This window comes from Mobula birostris, chromosome 6, assembly GCF_030028105.1.
Source record: "Mobula birostris isolate sMobBir1 chromosome 6, sMobBir1.hap1, whole genome shotgun sequence".
In the NCBI taxonomy this organism is placed as follows: Eukaryota; Metazoa; Chordata; class Chondrichthyes; order Myliobatiformes; family Myliobatidae; genus Mobula; species Mobula birostris.
In genome coordinates, this window is record NC_092375.1 from 197,194,181 (window position 1) to 197,208,795 (window position 14,615).

Here is a 14,615-nt window from a genome sequence, read left to right on the forward strand (position 1 = left end):
TGCAGCTCGATGACCTTCGGCTTTTTAGGGAAAGTGATGAGGTGATAGACAGGAGCTACAGGAAGGGAATCATCCCAAGGCTACAGGAGTGACTCAGAAGAGGGAGGGGAGAATGTCAGATGGAGGAGAGCACCCCTGTGACTGTCCTCTTAAACAATGTACTCAATTTTGAGTACTGTTGGGGGTGGGGGAGAACGAGCTACCTGGGGGAAGCAACAGCAGCCATCCCTCTGGCCCCATATCACAGAAAAGATGTGTTGTCATTGGAGGGAGTTCAGAGGAGGTTCACGAGGATGATTCCGGGAATGAAGGGGTTAACCTGAGGAGCATTTGGCAGCTTTGGGCCTGTATTCACCTGAATTTAGATGAATGCGGGGGGGATCTCATTGAAACCTATCGAATGTTGAAAGGACTAGATAAGGTGGATGTGGAGAGGGTGTTTCCTCTGGTGGTGGTATCCAGAACTAGAGGGCACAGCCTCAAAATTGAGTGGAAACCTTTTAAAACAGAAGTAAGGAGGTATGTTGTTTTTTAGTCAGAGAGTAGTAAATGCCCTGCCACAGGCAGTGGTGGAGGCCAAGTCCGTAGGTATATTTAAGGTGAAAGATGATTGTTTCCTGATCGGTCAGGGCATCAAAGGATATGGCAAGGAGGCAGGGTTGAGTGGGATCTAGGATCAGCCATAATGGAATGGCAGAGCAGAGTCAATGGGCTGAATGGCTTAATTCTACTTCTACGTCTTGTGCTGCCTGGCCTGCTGACTTGGTCCAGCATTTTACGTGTGTTGTTCTGCAAATTTTCTGTTCTTTGTGATTAGACATATTAGGCCTTCTGAATCTGCATGGGGTCTTTGATATACGTTTTGAGAGGAGAATCCTAGAGCTCTACTTAAACAACTAAATACCAGAAGTTTTTAGAAGCATGCGATCTGGTGATTTTTCAATCCCTGGGTTCTTTTAGAAATCCAAGAATGATGGAAAAGTATTGCTTCTCGATCTTATTTTAAAGTTTAAAAGAAGGAACGGTTACAGCGCATATGAACTGAAGAGAAGAACTGGGATGAACACAGAGACTGACACTTTTATACTTGAGATAAGGCAAATTCCTGAGATATTACAAGGGCCAATTAAAAGATACACAGTCACCGCAAGTGTTATGTGCTAATACTTAGCCAATTAAAACTGAAAAAGGTGATACTGTAGCGGTGTGCTACACACAGCGCTAGAATAACCACACGTAGTCGGTGAGTTAGAGTTGCGATGAAAAAGATTTATTCAAACTTGGCGGCCTGCTTTTAAGCCTTCCCGTTCCCGCCTTCCCTGGGGCAGGACTGCTGTGGGGAATGCATATTCCCAGACCCTTTCCGTGCGTGGGATTTTCCCCCTGCTGGTGTAGATGGCCTGGCGCTCTTTTTGGGGCTGGCCCTCTGCCTGCGTGCGCTGTTGTGAGCCGGTTCATGGGTGCCAGAAAGTGGGTCGCCACATACCCCCCCCCCCCCCCCCCCGAACCGGCGATACCTCCCCCAATGTCCACAGTCTGGATCGGCCTCTGTTTGGGTGGTCTGCCCCTGCGCCGTGGTGCCTGAGCCTGGACCGGCTGCACCAAGTCCACATGGGCCGGTTTGAGTCGGTCCACCGTGAAAACCTCCTCTCCCCCCCCAATGTCCAGCACGAACGTGGACCCGTTGTTCCTGATCACCTTAAACGGCCCCTCGTAGGGCCACTGTAGCGGTGCCCGGTGTCCGCCCCATCGTACAAAAAGAAACTTACAGTTCTACAGGCCTTTGGGTACGCAGGTCGGGCTCTGTCCATGCTGTGAAGTGGGGATGGGGGCCAGGTTACTGAGCCTCTCCCATAGTCTGTCCAGGACTGCTGTGGGTTCTTCCTCTTGCCCCCTTGGGGCTGGTATGAACTCTCCTGGGACTACCAGGGGTGCACCGTACACCAACTCAGCCGACAAGGTGTGCAGATCCTCTTTGGGCGCCATGCGGATTCTGAGCAGGACCCAGGGAAGTTCGTCCACCCAGTTAGGCCCCTCCAGGCGGGACATGAGAGCCGACTTCAGGTGACGGTGGAAGCGTTCCACTAGTCCGTTCGACTGTGGGTGGTAGGCAGTTGTGTGGTGTAGCTGCGATCCTAAAAGGTTGGCCATAGCCAACCAGAGGCTGGAGGTGAACTGGGCGCCCCTGTCGGAGGTAACGTGGGCCGGTACCCCGAAGCTGGCTACCCAGGTTGCGATCAGTGCTCGGGCGCAGGATTCGGAGGTGGTGTCGGTGAGCGGGACTGCCTCTGGCCATCTGGTGAACCGGTCTATCATAGTTAGGAGATACCGTGCTCCTCGCGACACTGGCAGGGGCCCCACGATATCCACATGAATGTGGTCGAACCTCCGGCGGGTGGGTTCGAATTGCTGCGATGGAGCCTTGGTGTGCCGCTGCACCTTGGCCGTTTGGCACTGCATGCATGTTTTGGCCCATTCACTGACCTGTTTACGCGGTCCATGCCACACGAACCTGTTGGCAACCAGCCGGACAATTGTCCTGATGGAGGGGTACGCTAAGTTGTGAATGGACTCGAAAACCCGCTGGCGCCAGGCTGCTGGGACGACGGGGCGGGGTTGGCCGGTAGCTACGTCACATAGTAGGGCCCTCTCACCTGGGCCTACAGGGAGGTCTTGGAGCTGCAAACCGGAGACTGCAGTCCTGTAACTGGGGATCTCAGCGTCTGCCTGCTGTGCCTCTGCCAGCGCTGCATAGTCCACCCCCTGGGACAGGGCCTGTATGGTAGGTCTGGATAGTGCGTCCGCCACGACGTTGTCCTTTCCAGAGACATGCCGGATGTCCATCGTGTACTGGGAGATGTAGGACAGATGTCGCTGCTGGCGGGACGACCAGGGGTCGGACACCCTTCATGAACACAAAGGTAAGCGGTTTGTGGACTGTGAACGCGCTGAAGGATCTACCTTCTAAGAAGTACCTGAAATGCCGGATTGCCAGGTGTAGTGCCAATAGTCCCGGTCAAAAGCACTGTATTTGAGTTCAGGTGGTCGTAGGTGTTTGCTGAAGAACGCCAGGGGTTGCCAGCGACCCTCGATGAGTTGTTCCAGCACTCCACCGACTGCTGTGTTGGATGCGTCCACCGTGAGGGCAGTAGGAACATCCGTTCTGGGGTGCACTAGCATCGCGGCGTTTGCCAAGGCTTCTTTGGTTTTAACGAAAGCGGTTGCGGCCTCTTCGTCCCAGGAAATGTCCTTGCCCTTACCCGACATTAGAGTGAACAGGGGTCACATGATTCAGGCTGCTAAGGGGAGGAAACGGTGGTAGAAATTCACCATATCCAGGAATTCCTGCAGGCCTTTGATTGTGTTGGGTCGGGGGAAGTTGCGGACCGCGTCTACCTTGGCGGGCAGAGGGGTTGCCCCGTCTTTAGTAATCCTGTGGCCCAGGAATTCGATGGTATCGAGTCCGAACTGGCATTTGGCTGGGTTGATTGTAAGGCCGAATTCGCTCAGGCGAGAGTAGAGCTGGCGGAGGTGGGACAGATGCTCCTGCCGACTATTGCTGGCTATGAGGATGTCGTCCAGATAGACGAATGCAAAGTCCAGGTCGCATCCCACTGCGTCGCATTAGCCGCTGGAAAGTCTGTGTGGCATTCTTTAGACCATACGGCATTCGGAGGAATTCGAAAAGTCCCACCGTGGTGATAAGTGCTGTTTTGGGGATGTCGTCCAGATGTACCGGGATTTGATGGTACCCCCGGATGAGATCTACCTTGGAAAAGATCCTTGCGCCGTGTAGGTTTGCTGCGAAGTCTTGAATGTGTGGCACAGGGTAGCGGTCTGAGGTTGTAGCCTCGTTCAGTCTGCGGTAGTCACCGCATGGTCTCCAGCCCCCCGTTGCCTTGGGCACCATGTGAAGGGGGGAGGCCCATGGGCTGTCAGACCGTCGTATGATCCCCAATTCCTCCATCTTCTCGAACTCCTCCTTCGCCAGTCGGAGCTTGTCCGGGGGAAGCCTTCGAGCATGGGCATGGAGGGGTGGTCCCTGGGTCTGGATGTGGTGCTGTACTCCATGTCTGGGCATGGCTGCCGTGAACTACGGTGTCAGTACTGATGGGAAATCCGCCAGGACCCTGGTGAATTCGTCGTCGGACAGCGTGATGGAGTCCAGGTGTGGGGCTAGCAACTTTGCTTCACCCAGGGAGAACGTTTGAAAAGTCTTGGCGTGGACTAATCGCTTCCCTTGCAGGTCGACCAGCAGGCTGTGGGCTCGTAGAAAATCCGCCCCCAGGACTGGTTGGGCCACGGCGGCCAGTGTGAAATCCCATGTGAACTGGCTGGAGCTGAACTGTAGCTGCACCATGTGGGTGCCGTAGGTTCGTATGGTGCTGCCATTTGCGGCCCTCAGGGTGGCTCCCGGTTCTCTGTTGTGGGTATCATAACTCGTTGGAGGTAAGACGCTGATCTCTGCTCCGGTGTCAACCAAAAAGCGGCGTCCCGACTGCTTGTCCCAGACGTATAGGAGGCTGTCCTGATGGCCAGCCGCTGTAGCCATCAGCGGCGGCTGGCCCTGGCGTTTCCCGGGAATTTGCAGGGTGGTCTGCAGCGGCGGGCCTCTGTGCCCCACCGCTGGTGGTAGAAGCACCATTGTTCGTTGGGCTCCTCACTCCCGTTGCCGGGTTTTGTAGGCTCTGCTGCCGGGCCTGGTCTGGTCTGCCGTCGGGCATGAGGCTTGGTGATCTGTGCGACGGATGCCCCTCTCTCTTTCCTGGCATTCCACAGCACATCTGCTCGGGCCGCCACCTGCCGGGGGTTGCTGAAATCTGCGTCAGACAGCAGCAGGCATATGTCCTCGGGCAGTTGCTCTAGGAACGCCTGCTCAAACATGAGGCAGGGTTTGTGTCCTTCAGCCAGGGCCAGCATCTCGTTCATTAATGCTGACGGCGGCCTGTCTCCCAAACCATCCAGGTGCATTAAGCGGCGTGCTCGTTCGCGCCGTGAGAGTCCGAAAGTCCTTATGAGTAGGGCTTTGAATGCTGTGTATTTGCCGTCCTCCGGGGGCAACTGTATAAACTCCTCAACTTGTGCAGCTGTCTCCTGGTCGAGTGAGCTCAGCACGTAGTAGTAGCGAGTGGACTCCGAGGTTATCTGCCGAATGTGGAATTGAGCTTCTGCTTGTTCGAACCATAAATGGGGTCGCAGCGTCCAGAAGCTTGGCAGTTTTAACGAAACTGCGTGAACAGATGCGGCATCGGTCATCTCTGGTCCAAATATTGTTTGGGCCGTCAGGGTCACCAATTGTGGCGGTGTGCTACACACAGCGCTAGAATAACCACACGTAGTTGGTGAGTTAGAGTTGCGATGAAAGAGGTTTATTCAAACTTGGCGGCCTGCTTTTAAGCCTTCCCGTTCCCGCTCTCCCTGGGGTGGGACTGCTGTGGGGAATGCATATTCCCAGACCCTTTCCGCGCGCGGGATTTTCCCCCGCTGGTGAAGATGGCCTGGCACCCTTTTTGGGGCCGGCCCTCTGCCTGCGCGCGCTGTTGTGAGCCGGTTCGTGGGTTGCCACAATACACTGTTATGAAACTGCTATGCCACTTGTCCACCAATAGGTGGAGAAAATCACTGCATATTGTGAAAAAGCAGGAATTAAAATATATACAAACAAGAGGAAAACTACAGATGCTGTAAATCCGAGCAACATACACAAAATGCTGGAGGAGCTCAGCAGACCAGGCAGCATCTATGGAAAAGAGTATCATTGATGTTTCAGGCCGAAACCCTTCAGCAGGACTGGAGAAAAAAGGCTGAGGAGTAGATTAAAAAAAGTGGGGGGGGGGGGTGGGAGGGGAGAGAGAAACACCAGGCGATGGGTGAAACCTGGAGGGGGAGGGATGAAGCAAAGTGCTGGGAAGTTGATTGGTGAAACAGACAGAAGGGGTTGGAGCACCGGAGGGAGGCGATGGGTGGGCAAGGAGAAAGCATGAGAGAGGGAAAAGGGGATGGGATATGGTGAAGGGAGGCATGAGAGGCACTACCAGGAGTTTGAGAAATCGAGTTTCATGCCAGCAGATTGGAGGCTACCCAAATGGAATATCAGGTGTTGTTCTTCCTATCTAAGTGTGGTCTTATCACGACAGTGGAGGAGGCCATGGGTAGACATATTGGAATGGGAAGTGGAATTAAAATGGGTGGCCATTGGAAGATCCGGCTTTTTCTGGCGAATGGAGCATAGATGCTCGGCAAAACGGTCTCCCAATCTACAAAAAAGGTGTAGCGAGTACCCTTGGCTACCCTTTTTGTTTGAAGGAAGTGGGAAGAGCCAAAGGAGAAATTATTGAGTGTGTGGACAAGCTCCGCTAGGCAGAGGAGAGTGGTGATGGAGGGGAACTAGTTAGATCTGGTGTCCAGAAAGAAACCGAGCTTTGAGTCCTTTCCAGGAAAAAAAAACGGAGAGCTTTGAGGCCTTCCCACTCCCTTCAAGCAAAAAGGGTAGCCATGGGCACTCGCATGGGTCTCAGCTGTGCCTACCTGTTCGTGCTACACTGGTGACTGTCCCGCATTTTTCCTATGCTGCATCGACGACTATATTGATGCTGCTTCCTGTTCCCATGCTGAACGCGTTGATTTCATCCACTTTGCCTCCAACCTCCACCTTGCTGTCAAATTCATCTGGTCCATTTCCGACACCTCCCTTTCTTTTCTCGATCTCATCTCCGGAGAGAGTTTATCCACCGATGTCTATTACAAACCCACAGACTCTCACAGCTACTTGGACTATACCTCGTCCCACCGTGCTACTTGTAAAAACACGTCCCCTTCTCTCAGTTCCTCTGTCTCCGCTGCATCTGCTCTCAGGATGAGGCTTTTCATTCTAGAATGAAGGAGATGTCTTCCTTTTTCAAAGAAAGGGACTTCCCTTCCTCCACCATCAACGCAGCCCTCAACTGCATCTCTTCCATTTCATGCACCTCTGCTTGTACCCCATCCTTCTGCCACCCTAACAGGAATAGGGTTCCATGCCCTCATCTATCACCTCAACAGCCTCCATGACCAGCTCATAATTCTCCAAAGTTTCCGCCACCAGTGGGATCCTACATCAATCACATCTTTCCCAACCCCCCCCCCACTTCCCCACCTTCTGCTTTCCACACGGATTGCTCCCTGCACAACTCCCTTGTCCATTCATCCCTCCCCACTGATCTCCCACCTGGCACTTGTCCTTGCAACTGGAACAAGTGATACCTCTGCCCCTAAACCTCCGCCCCTAAACCTCCTCCCTCACTACCATTCAGAGCCTTAAACAGTCCTTCCAGGAGAGGTGACACTTCACTTGTGAGTTGGTTGGAGTCATATTGTGATCAGTGCTCCTGGTGTGGCCTCCTGTATATCAGTGAGATCCGATGTAGATTGGGAGGCTGCTTCGCGAAGCATCTATGCTCCATTCACCAGAAAAAGTGTGATCTCCCAGTGGCCACCTATTTTAATTTCACTTCGTATTCCCATTCCAATATGTCCATCCACTGTCGTGATGAGGCCACACATAGGTTGGAGGAACAACATCTTGTATTCTGTTTCCATTTGGGTAGCTTTCATCCTGATGCGCATGAACATCGATATCTCAAACTTATGGCAATACCTCCCACCCCACCCGCCCCCCACTTCACTATTTCCCATCCCCTTTTCCCTCCCTCACTTTGCCTCCTGGCTCACCCTTTACCTCCCACTGGTGCTCCTCCCCCTCCCCCCTTTTTCTTTCTTCCATGACCTTCTGTCTCTTTCACCAACCAATTTCCCAGCTCCTTACTTCATCCCTCCCCCTCCAAGTTTCACCTATCAGCTGATGTTTCTCTCTCCACTCCCCTTACCTTTTAAATCTACCCTCAGCTTTTTTTCTTGAGTCCTGCCCAAGGGTTTCAGCTCGAAATGTCGACTGTTATAGAATGCTGTCTGGCCTGCTGAGTTCCTCCAGCATTTTGTGTGTTGCATTAAAAAAAATGCACATTATGTGTTTGTAAATCTATAATTTTAGAATTCCTGAAAACTTTTTAATCAACCTTTTTAAAAGCATAAAAAATACAACTGATTCCAATAGATGGGCATGTTTTTTCAAAAAAATTGGTTAGGTAATTTGAATTTTTTCAGATTTTGCAAGAGGATTTGATCTTGGTGCTCTGTTTCTTTGTTATGGTGATAAATATAAAATGTTAACAGCAATGGAAATTACATTAAGAATATAATCAAAAATTAAATAAGCACCCCCAATTCTAATCTGAAGTGTATGAAAATGGAAATTCAAGAAAAATTCTCTTTCCCAGTACTGATGTTTCCAGTATTTTCTGCTGTTAGTAATAATGAAATTTGTACTAGTTTTACATTTTGTATGTTTAGTTTCTGTTTCCAGATGCTGCTGAGAAGGCTGCTGATTCATGTAATGCTAATCAGAGCAGCTCAAAAGGAAGTAGTGTTGCTATGGCTGAAGAAGAGTGTGTAAGTTCTAAAACTTTGTTATCCAATTCAACCCTTGAAAGTATTTAACTATTTTGCATATTAGGCTCCGATGCATTAAGCTGATCATCACACCTTCAGACTATGGTCTTAAGTTACACAACTCCAGTTGGAATGCCCCTGTAACATATATTGTGCATTCCCATTATTCAAAGTTTGACAGAACTTGCAAACACTTTTTACTGTGACTTCACTTCTCTCTACTAAGGTCATTGATCTCTGTAATTCCTTAAGATAAGTCCTGTTGCAAGCAATGGGAGAAAAATCAGATTCTGGTCATTAAAATTAAGCACGCTATAGTATTGACTACCAGTTGTATTTTATTCTATGTATTTGGGTGTGTTGCAGTCTAGTTTCCATTTCAAGTATTATAATAATTTAAACATTGTTTAACTATATCTGACAAAGAAATTGCATGGATCATTAAATAATACCATACCGAGTCACTTAAAAGAATGCTTGAAATTTATCATTTATCATAACATTTCTATTTTCATTGAAGTTTAATTTAATTAGGAGTAATATGCTCATTATCTGATACACTAAATAAATAAATACAACTAAATAAGGTCTATCATTGATCAATGCATGATAGATACCATATTTGTGACCTTCCATGGAAATATGGGATTTAAAAATTATGTGTGCGTTAATCACACAAGAAAGCTTTATATGGTGGTGACAGGCCTACATTTATTGAAGGGCCCATGTCTAATACTAGTGACTATTTCCTGCAGTTCCTCCACTGTAGTCAAAGACCACCATTCTTTCTTGGTCGATTATTTTCTTTGGGCTCTTAACTCACTTACCTTTTCTACAGTTAAAGTTGGCACTTAGTCTTGAGTGCTTGTGCTTCAAGTGAGCCAAATATGCAGCAACTATTTACTGTAAATTAACTCTGTTGCTATTTCTTCTTGCTATCTTGCATTGTGATTTAAGTATTTATCAATTTTTTTTCTTGGTATTGTGATTAATTTAACCAGTTCCATTTGTAATTTAGTTCATAATAAACTTGTTATAAGTTCCACAAACAAGAAAATCTGCAGATGCTGGAAATCCGAGCAACACACACAAAATGCTGGAGGAACTCAGCAGGCCAGGCAGCATCTAGGAAAGAAGTTTTGGGCAGAAACTCTTCAGCAGGACCCCCGAAACATTGACTGTACTCTTTTCTTTTTCCCCTAGATGCTGTCTGGCTTGCTGAGTTCCTCCAGCATTCTGTGTGTGTTAGTATAAGTTTCTATCATTTAGGCCAACTCAAGTAAGCTAGTTATTTAATTCACAAATCCTAATGATCATGTTCTCAGTATATATTATCTCATATTCTCAAGGTTGTTCATTTTCATCCCTAATTAAAGTAAAATGTAAATGTGAAGTTAGAGGATTTGGAAGCTTTAAAATACCCCAACAGAAGGCAACTAAAAGAGGTCTTTAAGGTGGTAGAGATGGGATACGAAAGTAAGCAAGCCAATAATATTAAAGAGGATACCAAAAGTTTTTTTTACAGATATATGAAGTATAAAACAGGTGAGAATGGATATTGGACCTCTGGAGGGGTAGTAATGGGGGACAAGGAAATAGTGGAGGAACTGAATAAGTATTTTGCATCAGTCTTCAGTGTGGAAGACACTAGCAGTATGGTGTTAGTTCCAGATGCCAGGGTCTTGAAGTATATGAAGTTACCATTACTAGGGTAAAGGTTCTTGGGAAAGGCCTGAAAGTTGATAAGTCACCTGGACTAGATGATGTACAACCCAAGGCTCTGACAGAGGTAGCTGAGGAGATTGTGAAGGCAATAGTAATGATCTTTCAAGAGCCACTAGATTCTGGAATGGTTTTGGAAGACTGCAAATGTCACTCCACTCTTCAAGAAAGGACGGAGGCAGAAGAAATGAAATTGTAGACCAGTTAGTCTGACCTCAGTGGTTGGGAAGATGTAGGAGTCGATTGTTAAGGATGAGGTTTCAGTGTATTTAGAGGTACATGATAAAATAGGCTGTAGTCAACATGGTTTCCTCAAGGGAAAATCTTGCCTGACAAATCTGTTGGAATTCTTTGAAGAAATAACAAGCAAGATAGACAAAGGAGAATGGTTGCTGTTGTATATTTGTATTTTCAGAAGGCCTTTGACAAGGTGCTACATACGAGGCTGCTTAACAAGCTGTGAGCCTATGGTATTACAGGAAAGATTCTAGGATAGATAAAGCAGTGGCTGATTGGCAGGAGGCAAAGAGTGAGAATAAAGGAATCCTTTTCTGGTTAGCTGCTGTTGACTAATGGTGTTCCATAGAGGTCCATGTTGGGACTGCTTTTTGTGTTATATGTCAATGATTTGGATGATGGAATTGGTGGCTGTGTTGCTGAGTTTGCAGACAATGCGAGGATAAGTGGAGGGGAAGGTAGTTTTGAGGAAGTAGGCAACAGAAGGACTTAGACAGATTAGGAGAGTTGAGAAGAAGTGGCAGATGGAATACAATGTTGGGTAGTGTACGGTCATGTACTTTGATAGAAATGAAAGGGTTGACTATTTTCTAAATGGAGAGAAAATACAAAATGCTAAGGCGCAAAGGGTCTTGTGCAGAATTCCTAAAGGTTAATTTGCAGATTGAGTCTGTGGTGGGGAAGGCAAATGTGATGTTAGCATTCCTTTCAAGAGGACTAGAATATAAATAAAAGGATGTAATGTTGGGACTTTATGAAGCACTGATTAGACCTCACTTGAGTACTATGAACAGTTTTGGGCCTCTTATCTTAGAAAGGATGTGTTGAAACTGGAGAGGGTTCAAAAGAGGTTCCCAAATATGATTTCAGGAATGAACAGCTTGTCATATGAAGAACATTTGATGGCGCTGGGCCTATTTTCACTAGAATTCAGAAGAGTGAGGGTTGATCTGATGGAAACCTATCGAATTGTTGAAAGGCCTTGATAGAGAGGGTGTGGAGAGGATGTTTCCTTTGGTGAGAGTGTCCGAGACTTGAGGACACAGCCTCAGAATAGAAGGCTGTCCTTTTAGAAGGAGATGAGTAATTACTTTAGCCAGAGGTGAATCTGTGGAATACATTGCCATAGGGAGCTGTGGAGGCCAAGTCGTTATATATACAGAGGCATACAAAAGTTTGGGCACCCCTGGTCAAAATTTCTGTTACTGTGAATAGTTAAGTGAGTAAAAGGTGAACTGATCTCCAAAAGTCATAAAATTAAAGATGAAACATTCTTCTCAATGGTTTAAGTAAGATCAGTGTATTATTTTTGTTTTGTACAATTTTAGAGTGGGGAAAAAAAGGAAAGGAGCACCATGCAAAAGTTTGGGCACCCCACAAGATTTGAGCTCTCAGATAACTTTTACCTTAATTAGCTTGTTAGGGCTATGGCTTGTTCACAGTCATCGTTAGGAAAGACCAGGTGATGCAAATTTCAAAGCTTTATAAATACCCTGACTCCTCAAACCTTGTCCCAACAATCAGCAGCCATGGGCTCCTCTAAGCAGCTGCCTAGCACTCTGAAAGTTAAAATAAATTATGCCCACAAAGCAGGAGAAGGCTATAAGAAGATAGCAAAGCGTTTTCATGTAGCTGTTTCCTCAGTTGGTAATGTAATTAAGAAATGGCAGTTAACAGGAATGGTGGAGGTCAAGTTGAAGTCTGGAAGACCAAGAAAACTTTCCAAGAGAACTGCTCATAGGATTGCTAGAAAGGCAAATCAAAACCCCCGTTTGACAGCAAAAGACCTTCAGGAAGATTTAGCAGACTCTGGAGTGGTGGTGCACTGTTCTACTGTGCAGCGACACCTACCCAAATATGACCTTCATGGAAGAGTCATCAAAAGAAACCCTTCCTGCAACCTCACCACAAAATTCAGTGTCAGAAGTCTACAAAAGAACATCTAAACAAGCTTGATGCATTTTGGAAACAAGTCCTGTGGACTGATGAAGTTAAAATAGAACTTTTTGGCTGCAATGAGCAAAGGTATGCTTGGAGAAAAAAATGGTGCAGAATTTCATGAAAAGAACACCTCTCCAACTGTTAAGCACGGGGTTGGATCGATCATGCTTTGGGCTTGTGTTGCAGCCAGTGGCATAGGGAACATTTCACTGGTAGAGGGAAGAATGAATTCAATTAAATAACAGCAAATTCTGGAAGCAAACATCACACCGTCTGTAAAAAAGCTGAAGATGAAAAGAGGATAATGACCCTAAACACCTCAAAATCCACAATAGATTGGGACTGAGAGGAAAAATGTTTCAGCCATGATGAAATGGAGCAGTCTCAATGGGCCAAATGGCCTAATTCTGCTCCTATGTGGTCTTGTATATCAAAGTAGAATACTTTATCTTTTATTATCCTTTATATTTTCTCTTACAGAACCTTTATGGTCAATTTAAATCTGCTCCTACAGACAGTCTGACATACAAGTTGGCTTTGTGTCTCTGTATGGTTAATTTTTACCATGGCGGCCTAAGGGGTGTGGCCCATTTATGGCAAGAATTTGTGTTGGAAATGCGATACAGATTGGAAAATAATTATCTTGTGCCAGGGTAAGACATTGATTTTAATCCCTTTGTCTCACTTTTATTCAGCGTCATATTAAATATGTTAATACTCAAGATTGCACTTCACATTGAATGCAAACTCTATTGAGCCAGTTGCACTTTACAACTGACTGAACAGATTTGAGTTTGAGTTTCATACTTGACCAGTAGAATTACAATTCAAATGATTCTACTGAATAGGGCCTGAAATTTAGGTTGTGCCAGCCTGTTGTCTATGAAGGGTAGACTATTAAAAGTAGATTTAAATGATAAATATATTCAATGAATGTTTTGAAAATTTGTGGTGGTGTATGTGTGTGTAATACATAGTGCATAAACAGAAATAATGTATGTTAAAAGTTAGTGAGGTAATCCCATCACAAGGCAACAGCAAAATAAATACTGTCTATTATGGTAGGAGGCAGTGAGTGGGAATGAAAGGATCCTCTTCTGGTTGGCTGCCAATGACTAGTGGTGTTCTGCAGGGCCTGGTGTTAGGACTGCTTTTTATGTTGTGTATCAATGATGGAATAGATGGCTTTGTTGCTAAGTTTGCAGATGATACAAAGATTGGTGGAGAGGCAGGTTATGTTGAGGAAGCAGGAAGGCTGCCGAAAGATTCGGAGAACAGGCAAGAAAGTGGCAAATGAAATGAGATGTTGGAAAATGCATGATCGTGCACTTTGCTAGTGGAAATAGATGTGCCGACTATTTTCTAAACGGGGAGAAAATCCAATAATCTGAGATGCAGAGGGACTTGGGAGTCCTTGTGCAGAACACCCTAAAGGTTAATTTGCAGGTTGAGTCGGTGGTGAGGAAGGCAAATGCCATGTTAGCATTCATTTCAAGAGGTCTGAAGTACAAGAGCAGGGATGTGATGCTGAGGCTTTATAAGGCACTGGTGAGACCTCACCTTGTATTGTGAACAGTTTTGAGTCTCTCATCTAAAGAAAGATGTACTGGCATTGGAGAGGGTGCAGAGGAGGTTCACAAGGATGATTCCAGTAATGAAAAGGTAGAAGAATGAGGGGTGATTTCATTAAAACCTTTCAAGTGTTGAAAGACCTGGACAGAGTAGAGGTCAGGTGTGTATTTAAGGTGGAGATTGTTAGGTTTTTGATTGGCCACAGCATCAAATGTTATGGGGAGAAGGCCGGGGAGTGGGGCTGAGGAGGAGATCAGCCATGATTGAATGGCGGAGCAGACTCGAGGGGCCAAATGGCCTAATTCTGCTCCTGTATCTTATGGTGTCATTGCCTTAATTCTGTTTTTCAGATTATCCACTGGACCTCCAGATTTAAAATGCTGCTTGTTACATCAAAAATTGCAGGTAAAATTGAGAATGTCACTATTTATGTTTGTTTCATTGCTAAGTTGCTTTTGTAATTATATGTGCTGTGTGTGACTGTCGGGACTGTTTTTTCCACCTTGGCCCCAGAGGAATGCTGTTTCGTTCGACTGCATTCGTGCGTATAGTTGAGTGACAATTAAACATGAACTTTAAACTAGCTATATGATTCTCATATTTACTAGCAATTATCCAATGCAAATAAATGAAAATGTTACTAAGTTTTGTTTTTG

General features: G+C 46.4%; 1 protein-coding gene across 3 annotated transcripts in view; it reads left to right on the forward strand.

Annotated features, from left to right (window-relative positions):
• The window catches only part of rab3gap1 (RAB3 GTPase activating protein subunit 1), a 135,552-nt gene that overhangs the window by 82,388 nt on the left and 38,549 nt on the right, over positions 1-14,615 (forward strand). For all 3 annotated transcript variants that reach the window (XM_072262155.1, XM_072262153.1, XM_072262154.1), the window contains 3 exons: positions 8,389-8,487; positions 12,868-13,040; positions 14,310-14,364. In XM_072262155.1, coding sequence (XP_072118256.1) covers positions 8,389-8,487; positions 12,868-13,040; positions 14,310-14,364 — 327 coding nt within the window. The remainder of the gene's footprint in view (positions 1-8,388; positions 8,488-12,867; positions 13,041-14,309; positions 14,365-14,615) is intronic.